At 43.6% G+C, this 17,605-nt stretch overlaps 1 protein-coding gene across 2 annotated transcripts in view; it reads left to right on the forward strand.

The window, feature by feature from the left end:
* The first annotated feature begins 570 nt into the window (after positions 1-570).
* The window catches only part of USP48 (ubiquitin specific peptidase 48), a 41,362-nt gene continuing 24,327 nt past the window's right edge, over positions 571-17,605 (forward strand). Inside the window, exons 1-11 of one of the 2 annotated variants that reach the window (XM_014601168.3) lie at positions 571-743; positions 2,624-2,744; positions 3,570-3,726; positions 5,216-5,343; positions 6,880-7,004; positions 7,749-7,857; positions 9,114-9,247; positions 9,578-9,660; positions 10,430-10,609; positions 13,190-13,315; positions 16,161-16,310. In XM_014601168.3, coding sequence (XP_014456654.1) covers positions 610-743; positions 2,624-2,744; positions 3,570-3,726; positions 5,216-5,343; positions 6,880-7,004; positions 7,749-7,857; positions 9,114-9,247; positions 9,578-9,660; positions 10,430-10,609; positions 13,190-13,315; positions 16,161-16,310 — 1,447 coding nt within the window. In that variant the 5' untranslated portion in view covers positions 571-609. The remainder of the gene's footprint in view (positions 744-2,623; positions 2,745-3,569; positions 3,727-5,215; positions 5,344-6,879; positions 7,005-7,748; positions 7,858-9,113; positions 9,248-9,577; positions 9,661-10,429; positions 10,610-13,189; positions 13,316-16,160; positions 16,311-17,605) is intronic. The other variant, XM_014601169.3, reaches the window with a different exon arrangement.

Genomic DNA, 17,605 nt, shown 5'->3' on the forward strand with positions numbered 1-17,605 from the left:
CGCTTCGCCCCCGCGGCACTGACAGGGGTTGCGGCCCCTGGCACCAACCCCGTCACGCGGGCAGCGGGGGCTCGACTAGAGACACCGGATGGGCGCACGGGGCATCCCGTGGCAGTGGGGCAGGTGCCGCCGCGCGGCGAGGGACCGGTGCCACGGCCCGTTGGTGGGGCACGAGGATGGCGGCTGTGGCTTTGCCGTGGCCCCCGAGGCCACGCTTGTGTGGGGGGACCGCGGGGGGGCCACGACCCTTGGACTGGGTCAGAGCCCCTCAAAGGCTCTGCCGTGCCAGGGGTCAGAGGTTTGCACGGGGAGCCCAGGGGGCACAGCCCAGACCCCCCACAAGAACCCCCTCACTAGGCTCAGCAAGCCCCGCCCCCCTCTGCCCCTTTATATAGGTGGTGGCCCCGCCCCTTCGCCTCCCGAGCGGGAGGGGGGAGGAGGAGGAGGAGGAGGGCGGTGCCTCACTCAGCCCCGCCCCTCCACCCTGCGTGGCGGCGCGCGCTACGTGCGTCACACCCCGCGCACCGCGGCGCGGCGCGCTGACGTCAGGCGCCGACGGCGCCGCCCGCGAGGGCGCAGGCGCAGTGGGCGAGCAGGCCCGGGCCCGCCATGGCGCCGCGGCTGCAGCTGGAGAAGGCGGCCTGGCGCTGGACCGAGACGGTGCCGCCCGAGGAGGTGGCGCAGGAGCACGTGGAGGCGGCCTACCGCATCGGCCTGGAGCCCTGCCGCCGTGGCGTCTGCAGGTGCGGGCCCGGCCCGGGGGGCTGCGCGCCGTGTCCGCAGGGGGTGCGACGTGTGCGAGGGGGGTGGGGAGGGCTGTTTATATCCCGCTAAAATGTTTAAATCCCTTTTAAAACTTCCCTCGTTTGTCAACACGGAGCAAAAGTGCCCCTGTGGTGAGCGGAGCGGCTCGCGGCCGGCGTCGGGGTGTTTCTGTAGAAATCCATTTAAAAAACCCCCAAAAACCCACCTTTTGGGGGGACGCGCTGCCTCCGGGAGTCGAATCGGGTCGCTGCGCGTAGAAATCGCTTTTTAAACTTGCCTGAAGTTTCTCCTGCGACGAAAGCTGCCGCCGGGACCCGAGCCGGGTCAGGAGCCGGCCTCCGTCTGGTCCGGCCGGACACGGCGGCGTTGCCTGTGGAAATCCCCTTCGCAGCGTCGAGGAGACGAGACACCCGCTCCCCCCGCGAGGACGGGCGGCCCGGCCCGCGGGAATCGAACCGGCCGCGGTCCGTTCGCGCCCATCGCGGAAGCAGTCCCGGCGCGTGAAACGAATCGGAAACGTCTCGCTCGCCGAAAGCCGGTTCGAGATCCGGCGTCGGGACGTTCCTGCCGCGGCGCTGGCGACACAAATCCTTTTTCAGGCTCGCGCCTGGTTTGTAAGACGGGACGGACGTTTCTCCTGGGGCGAAAGCCGCGTCTGGGGATCGACTTGGTTCAAGATCCAGCCGCGGTTGTTTCTGCCGGGGAGATGGGGGTGCTGTCTGCAGAAACCCCTCTAAAAACGCACCGCCTTTGTGGCAAGTCTGCCTCTGGGGATCGAGCCTCCGTCTGTTTCGCTGTAGAAATCCCTGAAACACTCGCGTGGTTTGTAAAACAAAATGAAACTTTCCCTTGTGACGAAAGGCTGCCTCTGGGAATCGAACCGGTTCGCGATCCAGCTGCAATACGTTTCTGCCCGTCACGTGGGGGATGCCGTCTGTAGAAATCCTCTTTTAAAACTCGTAATGTTTATAAGACGGAACAAAAGTTTCTCCTGCGATGAAAATTGCCCCTGGGAATCGAACCGGTTCAGGATCCAGCCTCCGTCCGTTTCTGCCAGACCTGCAAGGGACGTTTGCTGTAGAAATCCCTTTAAAAACTGACACGGTTTGTAAAACAAAATGAAAATTTCTGTTGGGATTAAAGCTGCCTCTAGGAATTGAACCGGTTCAAGATCCGGTGTCAGTACCCCTACGAGGGGTGCTACCGATAGAAATCCTCTTAAAATAAAGCGACTGTTCCTTACGTGGTGAAAGGCTGCCTCTGAGAATTGATCCTGTTCAAGATCCAGCTTAACTTACTCCCATGTCAGACAGGTAGGGGTGCTCTCCGTAGACATCCGTTTAAAAGCATAAGTTGTTTGTAAAACTAAATGAACCTTTCCCTTGTGATGAAAGCCTGCCTCTGGGAATCGAACCGGTTCAACATCCAGCTTCAGTATATTTCTGTCAGACATGCAGGGGGCTTACGCTGTAGAAATCCCTTTAAAAAACATAAGGTCATTTGTTAAAATGAACATTTTTAATTTTTTTTTTAGTGATGAAAGCAGGGTTTCTACTCCTCTCTAGTGACATACCTGTGGTTGATGAAGCGTGCAGAGGTAAACAGCTCTAAATGCTGCCTCCAGCCTACTCAACAGTAGACCAAACCTATAGGCTAGAGGGTAAAAAGCGTTTGCTCCCAACAAAAAGACTCTCAAGTTACGCCTGCATGTTTTTAGTCCTGTGTTCTGTTTTCCTGTGTTTTGCTAATTAAAATAATACAGTTTGCTGTTGCTTCCTGGTTTGGGGGGTTTGTTTTTGTTTTCGCATGATCTGAACCAGCGGTCTTTGTTTTCATGAGTGTGTTTGGTTTTTTGTAGAAGAAACTGCAGAGGAAACCCAAACTGTTTGGTTGGGATTGGCGAACACGTTTGGCTGGGAGAAATTGATGAGAATAGCTTTCACAATATCGACGACCCAAATTCCGAACGCAGGAAAAAGGTAAAAGAGATTCTTTGTTTCCTATACAAGCTATAACCCCCAATCCAGCAAATAATCTGCGCACACAGGATCTGAAGTGTTTGCACCATGAGGGCTGATGAGCGAGTACGTCTTCTGTCTGGGGATAGATACTGTGTTGCATGATTCCCTGCTATGGAGCGTCAGCTCTCCACCACAAACAAGACCTGAAACTCTCCCTTCTCAAAGATTTGAGTTGCGCTTTTCTCATTTCTCATCTGAGACCGACTGTCACTGGCTCAGCATATATTTTACAACACTCCTTTTATTTTCCTTGACACTGACAGGTTGTCTGCGCACCACTGGTGGTATGCGTACCACAGATTGGGAACCTCTGAGTTAAAGTATTACTTGCCCAGTCTTGCTTGTCAGGTCTGAAAGGAGGCAGGTGGGTTAGAAATCCATTCAGATAATGCCCAGAGAAGCAGCATAACAGACGCATGCTGTGCTGTGCTCATTGTAGTCATGCAGTTGGGGAGTAGAAAGTTTGAGAAGGTCCTCTATAAAGCCACCGGTGCTCAGTACCAAGAACAAAGTACAAGCATGTGACAGCTGGATTTTTTTCTCCCAGTGTGTTCCTTTTGGGGTTTTGGGACAATGTGCCTTGTAGTTTTGTGTGACAGGGTTAATCTGTGTAGTTTTGGGAATAGGTTAGTAGACCTGCAGTTGTATGGGATGGTTTGGATGGGGATGATCCTGTGTTGAGCAGGAGGCTGGACTAGATGACCTCTTGACATCCCTTCCAGCCCTACTTTCTATGATTCTTTGTAGGAATAATTATAACTGGTGCTTTCTTCTTTATACTAGAATGCATTCGTAGGCTTAACAAACCTTGGAGCCACATGCTATGTGAACACTTTCTTGCAAATGTGGTTTCTTAACTTGGAGCTTCGGCAGGCACTTTACTTGTGCCCCAGCACCTGCAGCGAATATTTGACCGGTGAGGGCATCCCAGAAGACAAAGGTCAGTGGAAGGTCGCAACATTCTCTGAACTCTTTTTTGTTGTTGCAAGAGAACATTGTTAACCTCTCCCTGTTCACATAACAAAATTGCTTTCCTTGCTCAACTGATTAACTATTTAGAATATCCTTCTTGTGTGGGTAAAGGAATTATCTTAGCACTAAGTGGCTGGAGTTTGGCAGATGCTACCTCATATAAATATATCTTCATGAGAAAGCATTGGTTGCACATAAGGGCTACAGTTAGCTACAATTGGAACAACACAAAAAATGGCCAAGTATTTGCATGTAGAAAAGACACCTGGCAATGGCCATTGTCAGTGCCAGAATAATAGACTAGAAAAGCCATTAGTCTCAGCTCATGAGTATGATCTATGAGTCTATATTGTATAGATTGCTGTATACATACAGTGTTAATATACCTTGATAGCATAAAGCCTTTTGTTTTGCACGTTATGGATTAAAGTATGGTAATGCTTATTGTAAACTAGCCTTTTCTTTTTTTTTAACTGGCAACTGATATTTCTCGCACAAAGTGAGTTCTTGGCCATTTCTTGTGTTGTCAGTTGTAGCAAGCAACAAAATAGTATGTAAAACACCAGTAGTAACTTTTGCTGGATGTACAGTAAGCTCCTAGCTTTATTCTGCTTCCGTTACTGAGTGCTGGCTTTTGGGGATATGACGGCGTATGAAAATGTTTCCCTTAAGTAAGATACTTAGCTTGAATTAATTACTTTGGTATGGCAGTTTATAATAGAAGCTGTAAACAGGGACTTTGTTTCTGATCATATAAATTTATATTAAAGTTTCATTTACTGAGAAGCAAGTCTCAGTCCTCTGGATCGTGGTGTATGTGCAAGAGATCTGATCAGAGGCCTGATGAATCCACTTGCAGCTGACAAGCCCAATTCGAGAGTGACACGGATTGTTACTAGTCTCACGGGTCCATGTGTTGTCTGAGTTGGAGTTAATTTATAGCACACTGCTCCCTTCTTTCTCCCTTTGCTTCCATCCTCCGGATCAAAGCCACTTCATGTTGAGCTGCACCCAGTGCCCGATGTTTTCCCCAGATTAGACAGGATTCTATGCACTCCTCCCAGATTTCTACGCTGATGTTGAACAACTTCATATAATTTATGCCCATGTCTTGGCACCACCATAAAGGGTAACCTTGCTTTCTAGAGCCATCTCAACTCTCACTGTACAAAATATTTTTGGGTCTACAGTCTCCTCCCATTCTTCTGACATGGCTAAGCCATCCTGACCTCCTCTTCTTGATAGTGGCTTCTAACAGTGTCAGTGCTGCATGCTCTAGCATCTCTGTGTGTGGCATTTTGTCTTCCCACTTTATTTTCAGGGTCTTAAAGTTCCATTAAAGTTTCATTCACTGACAGCCAAATAAAATTAAATGTCTCTGGCTTGGTGCTCATTTGTCTCTTGGTGCAAACCAGGTCAGTCACTTCCTATTAATTTGAACTTTTCTCTCCCAATAGATTATGAACCTCAGACAATTTGTGAGCATCTCCAGTACCTGTTTGCATTGTTACAGAACAGCAAAAGGCGATACATTGATCCCTCTGGGTTTGTTAAAGCACTAGGCTTGGATACAGGACAGCAACAGGTAGGGTTGAGTTTGATGTTTGACAAGTTCTCTTTTCTAACAACTTTTTAAGTAAGGTGGAATAATATCCCATAAGGTCCAGTCTAAAACTTATTTAATCATATCCTCCTCATACCCAAGAGCCCTGCTCCTGAGCTTAGGACCCCACTCGCAGCTGCAGGAAGTTAAAAAGTTACAACTGAGGTCAGAATATAATGGTCGCTGCAGCACATGCTCAGTATTGTTTTCCCAAGGGTAAGAGAAGGTGGGGCACCACTGCACCAAAAACTTGGGAGCAGAGAGCAAGAGCAAGCTGCCAATGCTGAATTGGAGAAGCTGTAGGATAGAACTGGAAAAAACTCCAGACAGCAGTTGTAAACAGCATGTTCAGTGAGTTTAAGAAGCGGCAGTGAGCAGGGAGGCAGGTGAGGTCATGGGTTGGAGAGACTGAAGCTTGTGTGCATGGTGAGGGAAGAGTTAGGAGAATGAGGCTAATGGGAAGAATAAAGAAGGGTATAAAAGGAATTCAGTGGACACCAGGAGATGGGATGGGGTCACTTGGGAGATCAAAAAGAATCTGTATGAGTGACAGGAGGCAAGAGGAATAAGGAAAGCAAGATGAGAAGGGAGGCTTCCTACAAGCCTAAAGCTTAAGGTTTCAGTGAAAGGTGGCAAACAGGTAGCTGCTGTTGCAGGACTCACTTAAGTTGGAGGAGGAGAGTTGTTTAGCCAGGAAGAAGGCAAAACAGAAGGGGGCAATGAATAAAAGCCTGTTGAGTATTCAACAAGCGTAAATCAGTGTTGCTCAGTAGCATCTGTGGAGCTATACTGTTTTACACCATCTGAAGGTCTGTGTCTACAGAAAATGAAACAACTGATGGCAGTCGTATCATTTTTGTCTTGTTTGCTGCTCTCTTTCTCTGTCGCTTGGCTAGATCTATCATGTAAGCACAAATAATGTTATTTTCTGAGACACTGGAACACAGTGTTGGAATGGGTGTCAGAAGAAGGGACGGTATGAAACATGAGCGATTATTATGACAAACCGTTCCCTAGCAAAGGATGATTAATCCTCTCTAAACTAATGTGTGCTGTTTATACAAGATAAGTAACACTCTTTAAAAGTCTGTCAGTCTCAATGCTATAATCAGATTGGGTGTAGAAATGTTTGTTTCAGTATTCTTGGTGGGGAGGAGGAGGGAGGTGGGCCTGATTCACAATGTGGAGTTAAGAAGTGAAAATAATCAGATTTATGCAGTTAATGAGCTACCACCCTTTTAACGAAATCCTGCAAATTGCAGTGCAGCTACCGCTACTATACTCGTCGAATTCATGCTGCTGTTCTCATGCTGTGTTTTGCACTCCTTCAAGTCCAATTTATCTTTTCCTTTGTCTTGCTACCTTGCATTTTTCTATTCCATGTGCACTTTAGCATCTATATAATTCTGTATGTGGGTTTTGGTTATCAACATAACATTTCAAGTAAATTGGAGAACTAGGCTGTGATTGTAATTCAGAAGTGATTCCATTGTTACCAAATGCTGGTGTGTGTTCTAGGATGCCCAGGAGTTTTCCAAGCTCTTTATGTCACTGCTGGAAGATACTTTGTCTAAACAGAAAAATCCAGATGTTCGAAATATCGTCCAGAAGCAGTTTTGTGGAGAGTATGCATATGTCACCGTGTAAGTAATCTGTGTATTTCTCCAGCAGTGCTTTCTTGCTCAGCATGTTTTCCTGTTCCTCTGGCCACTTGGAAGAACTTTCCTACAAACATTAAATATTTTTGGAGAGGAGAGAGCGAGTGGGAAGGAACCTTTCTAAATCTATAACAGAAAGGCAAGTGCGTTATTTGCCGAGTTCTTTAAGCAAGAGTTTTCAGTGGTTCTGAAGTCTTGAGTTTATGGAAAAATAGGACTCCATATGCACCTCCTATATAATTTATAGAATTTTGCAGCTTGTCTATTTCTTTCTTTAATTCCTCATGTTCAAAAGCCACAGCTGCCTGGCAAACCTATTTCCTCTCTCACACCATGGTGCTCTATGTTGGTTGCCTCCAAAATTGGAAGCAATGTGGCTGTGTCCTCTTGGGGCTTCAGGTAGACCCATCAGCTATAACTTAAATTCCAAAGTCCTGAAAATGATCTGTAGCTGCCTGGACGCCCACATTGATCCCCCGTGAGAATTGTTCATTTGTATTTGCAATGTAGCAGTGTAAACATGAGGTGCAAAAAGACGTTTCTGCACTTGCTCTGGAGACCGCTATGTTGCTGCATAGGTTCTTTTAGTCCACAGATCAAATCTTGACATGGCCAAGAGCAGCAGGACACAGAAATTTGGAGGTGCACACCTCAGAGTCAGTGATCTGTGCCCAGAACCTCAGCTCCAATGATGACTTTAGAATTAATTGATTTTTTTTTCTGTTTTAGCTGTAACCAGTGTGGCAGGGAGTCCAAACTTGTATCCAAGTTTTATGAACTGGAATTAAATATCCAAGGGCACAAGCAATTGACAGACTGCATCACAGAATTTCTTAAGGTAAAAAGTTATTCTTTTTGTTGATGCTATAAAACAAAGCACTAGTTTACTTGCCTGTCAAAGTGTTCTGAAATCAGGGAGAATTCCTAACAAAATCAGTGGGAAAAGGCTGTGGGAATGGGCACTAAATAACTGCAAAATATCAGTATTAAAAGAGATGCTTCTGTCAGGATATAACTATTCTTGAGAGTGGTATACCAAACATTAGGGGAATCCTTCTCAGCTTACTGTGTATCTGGTAAAGCTTTGTGTGAAGTTTTCCTTTGCTGTTTCCCTTGTTAGTGCACATCTTTCACATAGAAGTGGCAGGATATATGTTTTTAACTATAGTATTGTTAGACACCCAGACATAGCTGCAGCAACACCTAAAAATATTTTAGATGCACTTTTATAAAGTGACTGGGTCTCAAGTTGTCGGTATTCAAGGTTCTAGCTGTGTTATTAAAATATTTTAGAGTAGAGTTACTAAGTAGTTCGGCTTGTTGCATGCAGTAAGTCACAGATCGTGACTCGGGGTGACCTGCTCAGCAGACAAGTCAGTTGTGGAACAAGTTGCCATGAAAGGCAATTTCCAATTAAAAGAGAACACATTTCTGTATGCGTCTAATAGATGCATTGGGGTACACCCACACTGCAAGATTATAGTATCCACTTAGCAACAATAAATTTGGGGTTGACGGTTTGTTTGTCTCAAAAAATTAAAAGGCAGGGCTTCATGCTTAGCAGTTTACGGTTTATTCCCAACTCCACACATGGATGCCAATTCCTGTGAATCCCCACTGAAGCTAATTTGGTCTAGCATGAGGAAATTGCATTCATTCACATGGGCACAGTTTCAAGTAAATAGAAACTATAGCCTTTCTGTTAACTAACTACATAACCTCATTAAAACAGAACTTTCTACAGCCTCCTTGATGCAGACTATGTTATCCAGCTCAGTTCAGTAGAGGGAAACCCTGACCTTTGGATTATAAACTGCCCAATTATTGCAGCAAAGGCTTACCGTAATTTGACAGACTTGTGATTTCTTAAACTGTCACTAGTCTCTTAACAGCTCTGAAATTTTAAAGTGTGGTTAACCCAGTGTTTTCTGTATTTTTTTGCATTGTCTTCTATTATCCCCCCATATTTTGGGATACTGATTGTATGGATATAAAGAGAGCTGTCTTCTTTTGGTGTCTGTAAATGGCTTTAAATCTCAGGCTCCAGAGTAGAGTGAAAGAATCAACCTTTTTCTTTTTTTGCCTCCTGGTCAGGAAGAAAAACTAGAAGGGGACAATCGCTATTTCTGTGAAACTTGTCAGAGTAAGCAAAATGCCACAAGGAAGATCAGGCTGCTTAGTCTTCCATGCACTCTCAACTTGCAGCTGATGCGTTTTGTGTTTGACAGGTAAATGACCTGGGTTGTAAAAGTTGAGGGGGGCGGGGGGGCTGTGGTGGTGGTGGAGGAGAGGGAGGTGCGTTGGGTAGCCCAGATATTTAAAATGACCTGTTCTACATTCGCTTCCACTTTGGGTGCTATTCAAGTCTGAATTAAGCGCTTTGAGTTTGAGCTTTTGTGCCCTTTGGAATGATAAGTGAACATTAAGAAATCCATATTATTAACATATAATAGATATGTACAGATTTTGGAAAACATCTTTCTGCATGTTTAGTCTCTCTTTATTGTTGCATTGAGCATGTATTGTTGAACGTTTTGTGGTTTGATTTTTTTGAACAGACAAACTGGCCATAAGAAAAAGCTGAATACCTACATTGGATTCTCTGAACTGCTTGACATGGAGCCTTTTATGGAACAGCGAAGTGAGTTGTGTGAAAAGTACTAACTTGTACCCATGCGTCTATATGTGACAATTTAAAAATCAGGGAGCTGGGACCTGCGATCAAGGAGGCTACCCCCAGCCCCATTTACCTCCAGCTTTAAATCACTCCACATGCAGCTCAGATGGGCTGCACACAAAGCCATTTAAAACCTGAGGGTGGGGAGGTCAGGGACCCTACTGACAGCTTGTCCTCTCCCCTGCCTGGGAAGGAGGCAGACTGTCAAGTAACGGGCTCCCCTCAGGGCAGGTTTGGCCCAAGGTTCAGCCCTCTAGTGCCCCGTGGCTGGAGAGCTCACCTTTGTAGCTCTCCAGCCAAGGGCTGGAATACATGTACGCTTCAGCTCCCGAGCTACTTTTCTACCAGGAAAAATTTCAGAGACATTTTTACCAGTAGAAGCGATTGCCTGTTTGCAGCTTAAAACATTTCTAGCTCTTTTTATCAATATCCTTTACTTAAAATGGAAGCTTAAGCAGTGTTTGCTCCCATGTTGAACTGCCAGCAGTGGTTAACAACTTCTATAAAAGTTTCTTAATTTCTGACTATTAAGTGAAACTCTTTGGTTACTAGATTTGCAAGATAAAGTCCTACTTGGCCTCTGCTTCTCTCTTGTTCAAGGTCAAAACCTAGAGAAGAGAAAAATCACTTATGCTCTTTTGTATTAGGAAGAACTTTTTTAATTCTTAAAAGCTTTCAGACGAATGATTTGTATGGTCCCTAGAAAATAAAAGAACTGCTTGTTCTCTTTCAGATGGCGTTTATGTCTATGAGCTCAGTGCAGTCCTTATCCACAGAGGAGTGAGTGCATACTCTGGTCATTACATTGCTCATGTGAAGGACCCACAGACTGGTGAATGGTACAAGTTTAATGATGAAGACATAGAAAAGATGGAGGGAAAGAAATTGCAATTGGGGATTGAGGAAGATCTAGGTAAAACCTTTAAGTTGTGAGTGCCCTTTTAAAATAACTCTTTTTTTCACCAAAAACTTGGAAGCTAAATCAGTTGCCCTGATACATGTATGAACAATTGGTAATAACAGAGCTGCATTTAATGGGTAACTAACAAAACTGCAGTTTCCTTACTTGCAGCAGTTTTAATCCCGGATCCTCATCTGAATGTTTGTCTTGTATAGTCTTTCTTGACTGCAGTTCTCTTTTCAGTTATAACATGGCAAATAGCAAACTTTTGCCTAGAAATGAATTGGTTTAAAATGATTAACTTGCACATCAGAGTAAAACTTGAACAAACTATTTGCCTAAACTAGTGAACCAAATGGAGTTTTAATGGAAAGCAAGTTTTTTTAATATGGTTTCAAGAGAGCTAATAGTAAGCTTTTATTTGTGCAGTTTTGATTTTCTTCTACATCCTGCTCAGCCTTTCTCCCTTACTCCGAGAGAAAACACCCCGTTTTCATATTACCTTGGCAATGTTGGATCTTGATTTCGTGATGTTTGCTGTAGAGCTTAGGCTGAGACTTCAGCTGCAGCTGGCTTAGCCCACAATGCATTTGTAGGATGTATGAATATCAATAGTCTCAACATTTGAATATGCAAATACAGACATGCCTGAGTAACACTAATGAGTCAACACTCAACACGTCATAGGTGCAGAGATCCAAATAAATGCTCTAACAGAGTACTAAGAAAAGTATTTAAGAATCCCCATTTCAATCCTTTAATAAAAAGCAGAAAAGTAAAATTTAGATATTTCTCAACTAAAAGGCAAGTAGGAAAAAAAATTCCCAAAACATTTCCAAGCGTTAACTAACCTAAAGTCACGTTTTGGTGCCCTGAATTTGAAAAAAAAACAAACCCTCAATTTTTTAACCTTCTCCCACATTTGGTTTTATAAAGGTTTCCTGAGAGATTTGCCAAGCACATTTAAACCTTGCTCCTGTTTCTCACCACTTTCTCTCCACACATCTGTCTGCTGCCTCTTCATTTGCAGCTTTGCTGCTACTACTGGTAAACATCCTCTTGCAGAACCTGATGACGAGCTTGTATGCAAAGCCCTGCCAGAGCAGTGATGGTGTCCTGCTAGTGGCTGAGTGATGCACCTGACCGTCAACAGTGATGAACCTGATTAGACAGGTAGCAATGTAAGATGCAGAAGTAAACCCACTGAAACACAGATACTTCCTTCTCTGACCTTTCCTGTTCACTCCCTGAACAAGCCAGAAAGAAGAGACAACAATTTAAAACTGTAAAACAAGATAGGTCTTGGTGTTACAAAGGCTGAAGCATGGGCTTAAAATTAAGTGTGCATCGTTTACTGAAGGCAAAGGAAGTATTCGCATTCTTAATGTAAAGCATATTTTAAGTCTCTGGGCTTGGGGCCTCAAGCAGTTACAATTAAAAATATTATTCATCAGGATTTAAAATTATTTACCAGCTTCTGCCAAAATCTCTGGTCAGGGTTCTTTTTCTCCTCCAAGGGCAGAGGCTATTGCACACTCAGCAGTGGAAGAAGTTTGGTGTATAAGCAGATTGCTGTGAAAAGGCTCTGCTTTTATCTGCTGCAGGGTGGCAGTGTCCTTGAACCTCTGACCCAGCAGGCAGGACAGATTTTATAAGTGCTTGTAGAAATTGGGAAGGAAGGTGGTGCTGAGATCTGTCTAGGTCATGGAATGGCAAGATTATGGAGTGACGGGCTGCTTTCACACAGCTCAGCTACAAGTGCCGGCTACTTCCAACACAGCCCAGACCACTGCAACTGCCACAGCTACCATTCTCCCCTGCAGTGCCACCACTATGACTTCTCCCTGCCACCTGGCCTCTGAAACATAGCAGAAGCCCCCCAGCTCTGCCTGCCATTGGGTTGCTAACCTCTGGTCTAAGCACCTAAATTCACAACAAGATGGGCGTTGTGATAGCGTCCGAGTTCCTCAAGAATTCTACGTGCATAAATAATAGAGATGAAATTTCCATATACTCCACTGAATTTGAACTGAAGCTGTTTTTCCTTTTTTTTTTTTCCTTGTTACTTAAATTAGCTTGTAATGCTGGAAATTTAGATGCACGCACTCAAAATGTTCCATTGTCTCATAGGCTGCAGGTGAAAGTAGAATGACAAGTTCAAAAACATGAGTTGGTAGCATACGGTCACGTTTTTTCCCCCGTCTCAAGTACATTCGAAGCTAGCACTTGGAATCAGATATCTGAAATAACGCATTTCCTACCCTCCAGTTTGATGCCCACAGGTTTTGTCACACAGTGGGAAGGAACACATTTCCCTTATGGATAGAGTGACATTTAAACGTTTTCTTTACCCCAAGCATTGAAACATTTACTTGGTATAAGGGAATGTGCATGGATGAGACTGCACACGCAGTACCCATGCGCAACTGCCCGTCTTCCATTGGAGAAGAGGTTTAGAATACTTGGAGGTAGTGAATACATGCTGGGGGGGGATGAATTTAGATAAGATACCTTGTCTCTGGATTCACCCTGTTAAGGGATAATAAATACAGTAGAATGCATACTTATTACATTTTGCCTTCTGTGCCACAGCAGAGCCTTCTAAATCTCAGACTCGTAAACCCAAGTGTGGGAAAGGGACTCATTGCTCTCGAAATGCTTACATGTTGGTGTACAGGCTGCAAACCCGAGAAAAATCTCCGGCAGTTGAAGTACCAGGTGAGTGGAATTGTTCTTCTGGCCTTTCAGACCATTTTCTTACAGCTAAATCATTTTAGTTTGCTCTGTCCAGTTCTGGAGGAAATCAGCAGTTCACCTTAAATGCTTTTTGTAACAACCTGTATCCACTAAACCAAAAACTTGCGTTAAATGACTCAGTGACTTGTTACCACTTTATAGGCCCCTGACTAGTTTGCAGACACTGGGGACTGCATCAGTCACTCCTGACACAAGGTGGGGTGACATGTTAAATGGTAGAATCGCTCTTACTTGACCTGCTAAACATATATGTTGGTTTTTCAATGTATTCTTCTACTAGGAAAGCATTTCCTAGTAAAATAAAAGAAAGAAAGAAGAGCTAAATAAAATATGTTTTATATTTTAATTCTTTTGTAACTTTGTCTTCTATCTCTTCCGTCTTCCTATCTTCTGGAAACCCAGCTGTCCTTTTAGCAGAGGTTTGCCCCATGAGTTGACTTTTGCTTGTTTTCTTTAAGAAAATCATTGAGAAGACCAAAAATAATCCCATTTCAGCGTCTACCAGGAATAAGAGTTGCTGAGGCGGTAGTTTCTCTTTGGGTCGCTGTAATTTCATCGCTGTAAGCACTCCCTGGCCCTGTTGCATTGAAATTGCCACTTGTGCTCGTGCAGCAGAAAGAGCGAAGGAGTTTTTTTTGTTGCTGAAGTAATCTCAACTTTTTGTGAGTTGGCGTACGTGATCACAAAATGTTCAGCTCATCACTCAGAGTAGTGATTGAATAATTAGTGTCCCCTGCCAGATTTCCATTTTAATAATTAAACTGGTTTAAAAAATGAAGCCCAAACCTTGAATAGCAGTCATTACAAGATGTCAGTGTCATGTATATTGTGCTGAAGGTGGGTAGTCCTGGCGTTTCTCAGTCGCTTATTTGCCTTGTGTGCCTTTTACAACAGCATGCTGCTTCTCACAAATACATGTTCCTCCCTACTGTGTATAAAGGGAATAAAAATAAGGGTGCAGACGATTCAGAGACTTTTTGCTAACGTATTCATGATTTGTCTTATAGCTAGGGGGAGGTGGAAATTCATTTGACCTTTGGATTGAATAATACTTAACATTTGTATAGTGCTCTGTTCAAAGGGTTATATATGCTAATTAATATTTCTACAGCGGTAAGTATAGAGGCAATATCCCTCTTTTACAGAAAAGGAAAACTAAGATATTGTTCTTCCTTCTGATTCTAGAAGCTATCTCAGGTCCAGAGTCTTGTAGAGCATTTCAGTTAGAAGAAATTAATGGTGAAGTTGTGTGTTTTTGTGTTTTCCTTGCTGAAAGCACCAAGTGTCTTCCAACCAGCCCACCCCCAGTGCAGAAGTTTCTCTCAGCTTCTCCTAAGGCTGAACCAATGCTGACTGACACCGTGTCACTTTTCCTCAGTCCCTTTCTGAGCTCAATCCCCGCACACAGAGTATTCCTTCTAAAACGGTACGCAGCGAAGCAACTCTTCTGCATAGATGGTTCAGATTCCTGTGGAGCCTTGCATCTGCCTCTGTGTTGAGCAGAAACATGTTTAAATACGTCTTTTGCAGCTATCTTAAGCAAAGGGTGGTGATTACCCTTAAAAGTTTTAATGTTTAACCCACCTAATAAGAGTATCCAAGTGAAGCAACTTGAATTTGAACAGAACACTACTGATAGATCTGGGACTACAACTTGGAACTCGGCTGACTGTTAGCTTTTGAAATGAAAGGGTCGGGCTGATTTTAAGAACTAAACACTCTTTCAAAACTTGTAATATTCTTATAGGCAAAATTAAAATTCAGAATATTGTATTAGATTTTAGCGATGCATCTCTCATGATGGTATGCCTACATGAAGAAATTAAACCAGTATACTTTTGAAATGTTTTTAACCTTTCCTAAGTAGCAAAAAATTTCAAGTAGAAAATACTTTGTACTTCCTTTTGTATCACTGTGAGGAAATAGGCTGCTGCCTTTTCTTTCCACCTTGTCTTTTCCTACCGTTTAAATGGTTCATGAATTGGTTTTGTGTAAGCCTGTTACTGCCAATCCTCACTTATTTTTCATTACTCTGCCTGATCTCTTAATTCTTGAGAGTTTTCTGCTCTCACCTTTTAAAAAGCAGAGAATTTGGCTCATTAAGATACTGTACATTCAAGTATCCATGGTACCGTGTGCTGTGATAGGTGGCACTGGAAGATTCAGATGTACTTCTGGGTCTGAAGGCTCTTATTCCTGCATGTTGGTAAGAAGAACAGCTATTCCAAAGGAGCCAAGAGGAATATCTAGTAGAGCTGAGTGATACTGCAGAGAGTAGGAGGCAAGAAAATGGAACCATGGGTCTTGGAAAGTAGCAGAGGCATTCTTGAAACAGTTTTAAAGGAGCTTTATGGGCTCGTGGTCTGCCAGCCTTCATTGCTAGGGCTGTAGTAGAACCGTTGCTGCCGGAGTGTAATTATTAATATGTAATAGCATGCTTTTTTGTTACGCAGCAAAGGTTTTTATTGCCTGCTTTCTAAAACCCTGCAAGTGTTACTCCCCCAGAGTAAATTTTTCTCTTGGACAGTATTAAAACATTTGCATCCCATGGCTTCTTTACATTTAATCGCCTGTGTTGGCAAAAGCACTGAAATGTAAATATAAAAGCAGAATATTGGGGCATGTTGGGTTCCTGAAAGGCTGTGGATTCCAGTGTCTATGTGGGGAAACTTGCTTAGGGGTGATGTCGGCTTAAAAGCTGCTTGCGGGGATAATTGGTATAATTGACATTCATGTTGGCTGTCTTTTTCCATGAGACAGTGAATTGGGGGTAGTTAGTATTTCTGCTGTTTTTCTTTCTTGCTAGCTTTTCTGCAGGAGCTGGTAGAACGGGATAACTGCAAGTTTGAGGAGTGGTGTAACGAAATGGCAGAGATGCGAAAGCAGAGCGTGGCCAGAGGCAAAATCAAACATGAAGAGGTGAAGGAGCTCTACAAAAGGTTACCTGCTGAAGCTGGTCTGTAAGATATTCTGGTAGCATTTTGTAGTAGATATGTGTTTAAGATTAGCAGTCTTTTGTAAATAAACCACTGCTTTAATTCTTGTTCCCCTTTACATATAGCTGCATTCAGTAGTTGTCATAAATTTGGTCCTTTTTTTTCCTCTTAACCTTTCATACTCTGGTATTCATACTAGCAAAGTATCATGAAGAACTATAAATTTTGAAGGAAACAAGATGTGGAGGGTCCATTTCCCAAGCATTTAAATTCTATTTGAGGTTTCCCCAAAAGTCCGTAAAGCTATCTTTTTTTTTCCTGGCTGGGCTCTAGAAACAAACAGCACTAGAACCATATTGTGCATCGTAAGATGTGGTCTCCTGGTCTGAATGTTTCACTGCAAGATGTTAGGTGTAATCGTGTGCCTCCTGATGAGGGAAGGGCACGCTAGCTAAGAGGGCAGTGGAACATCTATGCTCAGTACTGCTTTTCCCCCATAATGTTTTCTTCATGGTGACTTTACATTTCCCACCCTCCTCTCTCTTTCTTTTTCCTGTCCTTCATTTTAATGGCCACTGCAGCTATTTTTCTCTTTCTCTCTATTGATATATTCTCCCCTCCCTTTCAGTGATGTCTGCTAGCCTCTTTCACATACTGTTTCCATTTTCTGTTGTCCTATCAACGACTTGATTCACTATTGATTAGCCGCATTGAAACCAGAATAACTCAGCCAGTCGTGAGTCTCCACTTCTCTTCTTCGCGTCAGTGCTAAATGAACCTGCAAGGGCGCAGGTTCACTCAACCTTCTGCCAGAAAGTCATTCATGTCTGACAGGCACTTGGGAACGCCCATGTAGGCGATCTTTTATCTGTAAGACTTCTATTAGTCATTCCACTCGTATAAGCCCTCTGTATCTCAGCTGTACTGTCCTGTGAGCAAGCGCTCACTGGCTGCCTCTTAATCTTGTACCCATTTTTTTCACCCTACCTTTTTCACATAGTTAAGCACTAGGATTTTGAAGTATCATTTTCTTCCCTTGGTTGTCTTACGTATAAGTGTACGGGTCTTTCTGTGGCTATTTTACATACAGAATATTTCTCCCATGTACATCCCACTTCTAAAAACAATTGAAAAAATCACTTAAAATTAAAATTATAAATCTCTTAAGAAGCAAAAATAGGCTCTTGTGATATTTCAGTTTAATGTGCAATATACTTTGGCCAAACTCTTCAGATTTGAGCACCCAAGTCCAAGTAAAGTATCTAGTAGAAAAGGCTGGACTTCTCTTCCAGAGGTGCTGAACGCTCACTACTCC

This window comes from Alligator mississippiensis, chromosome 13, assembly GCF_030867095.1.
Source record: "Alligator mississippiensis isolate rAllMis1 chromosome 13, rAllMis1, whole genome shotgun sequence".
Lineage (NCBI taxonomy): Eukaryota > Metazoa > Chordata > Crocodylia > Alligatoridae > Alligator > Alligator mississippiensis.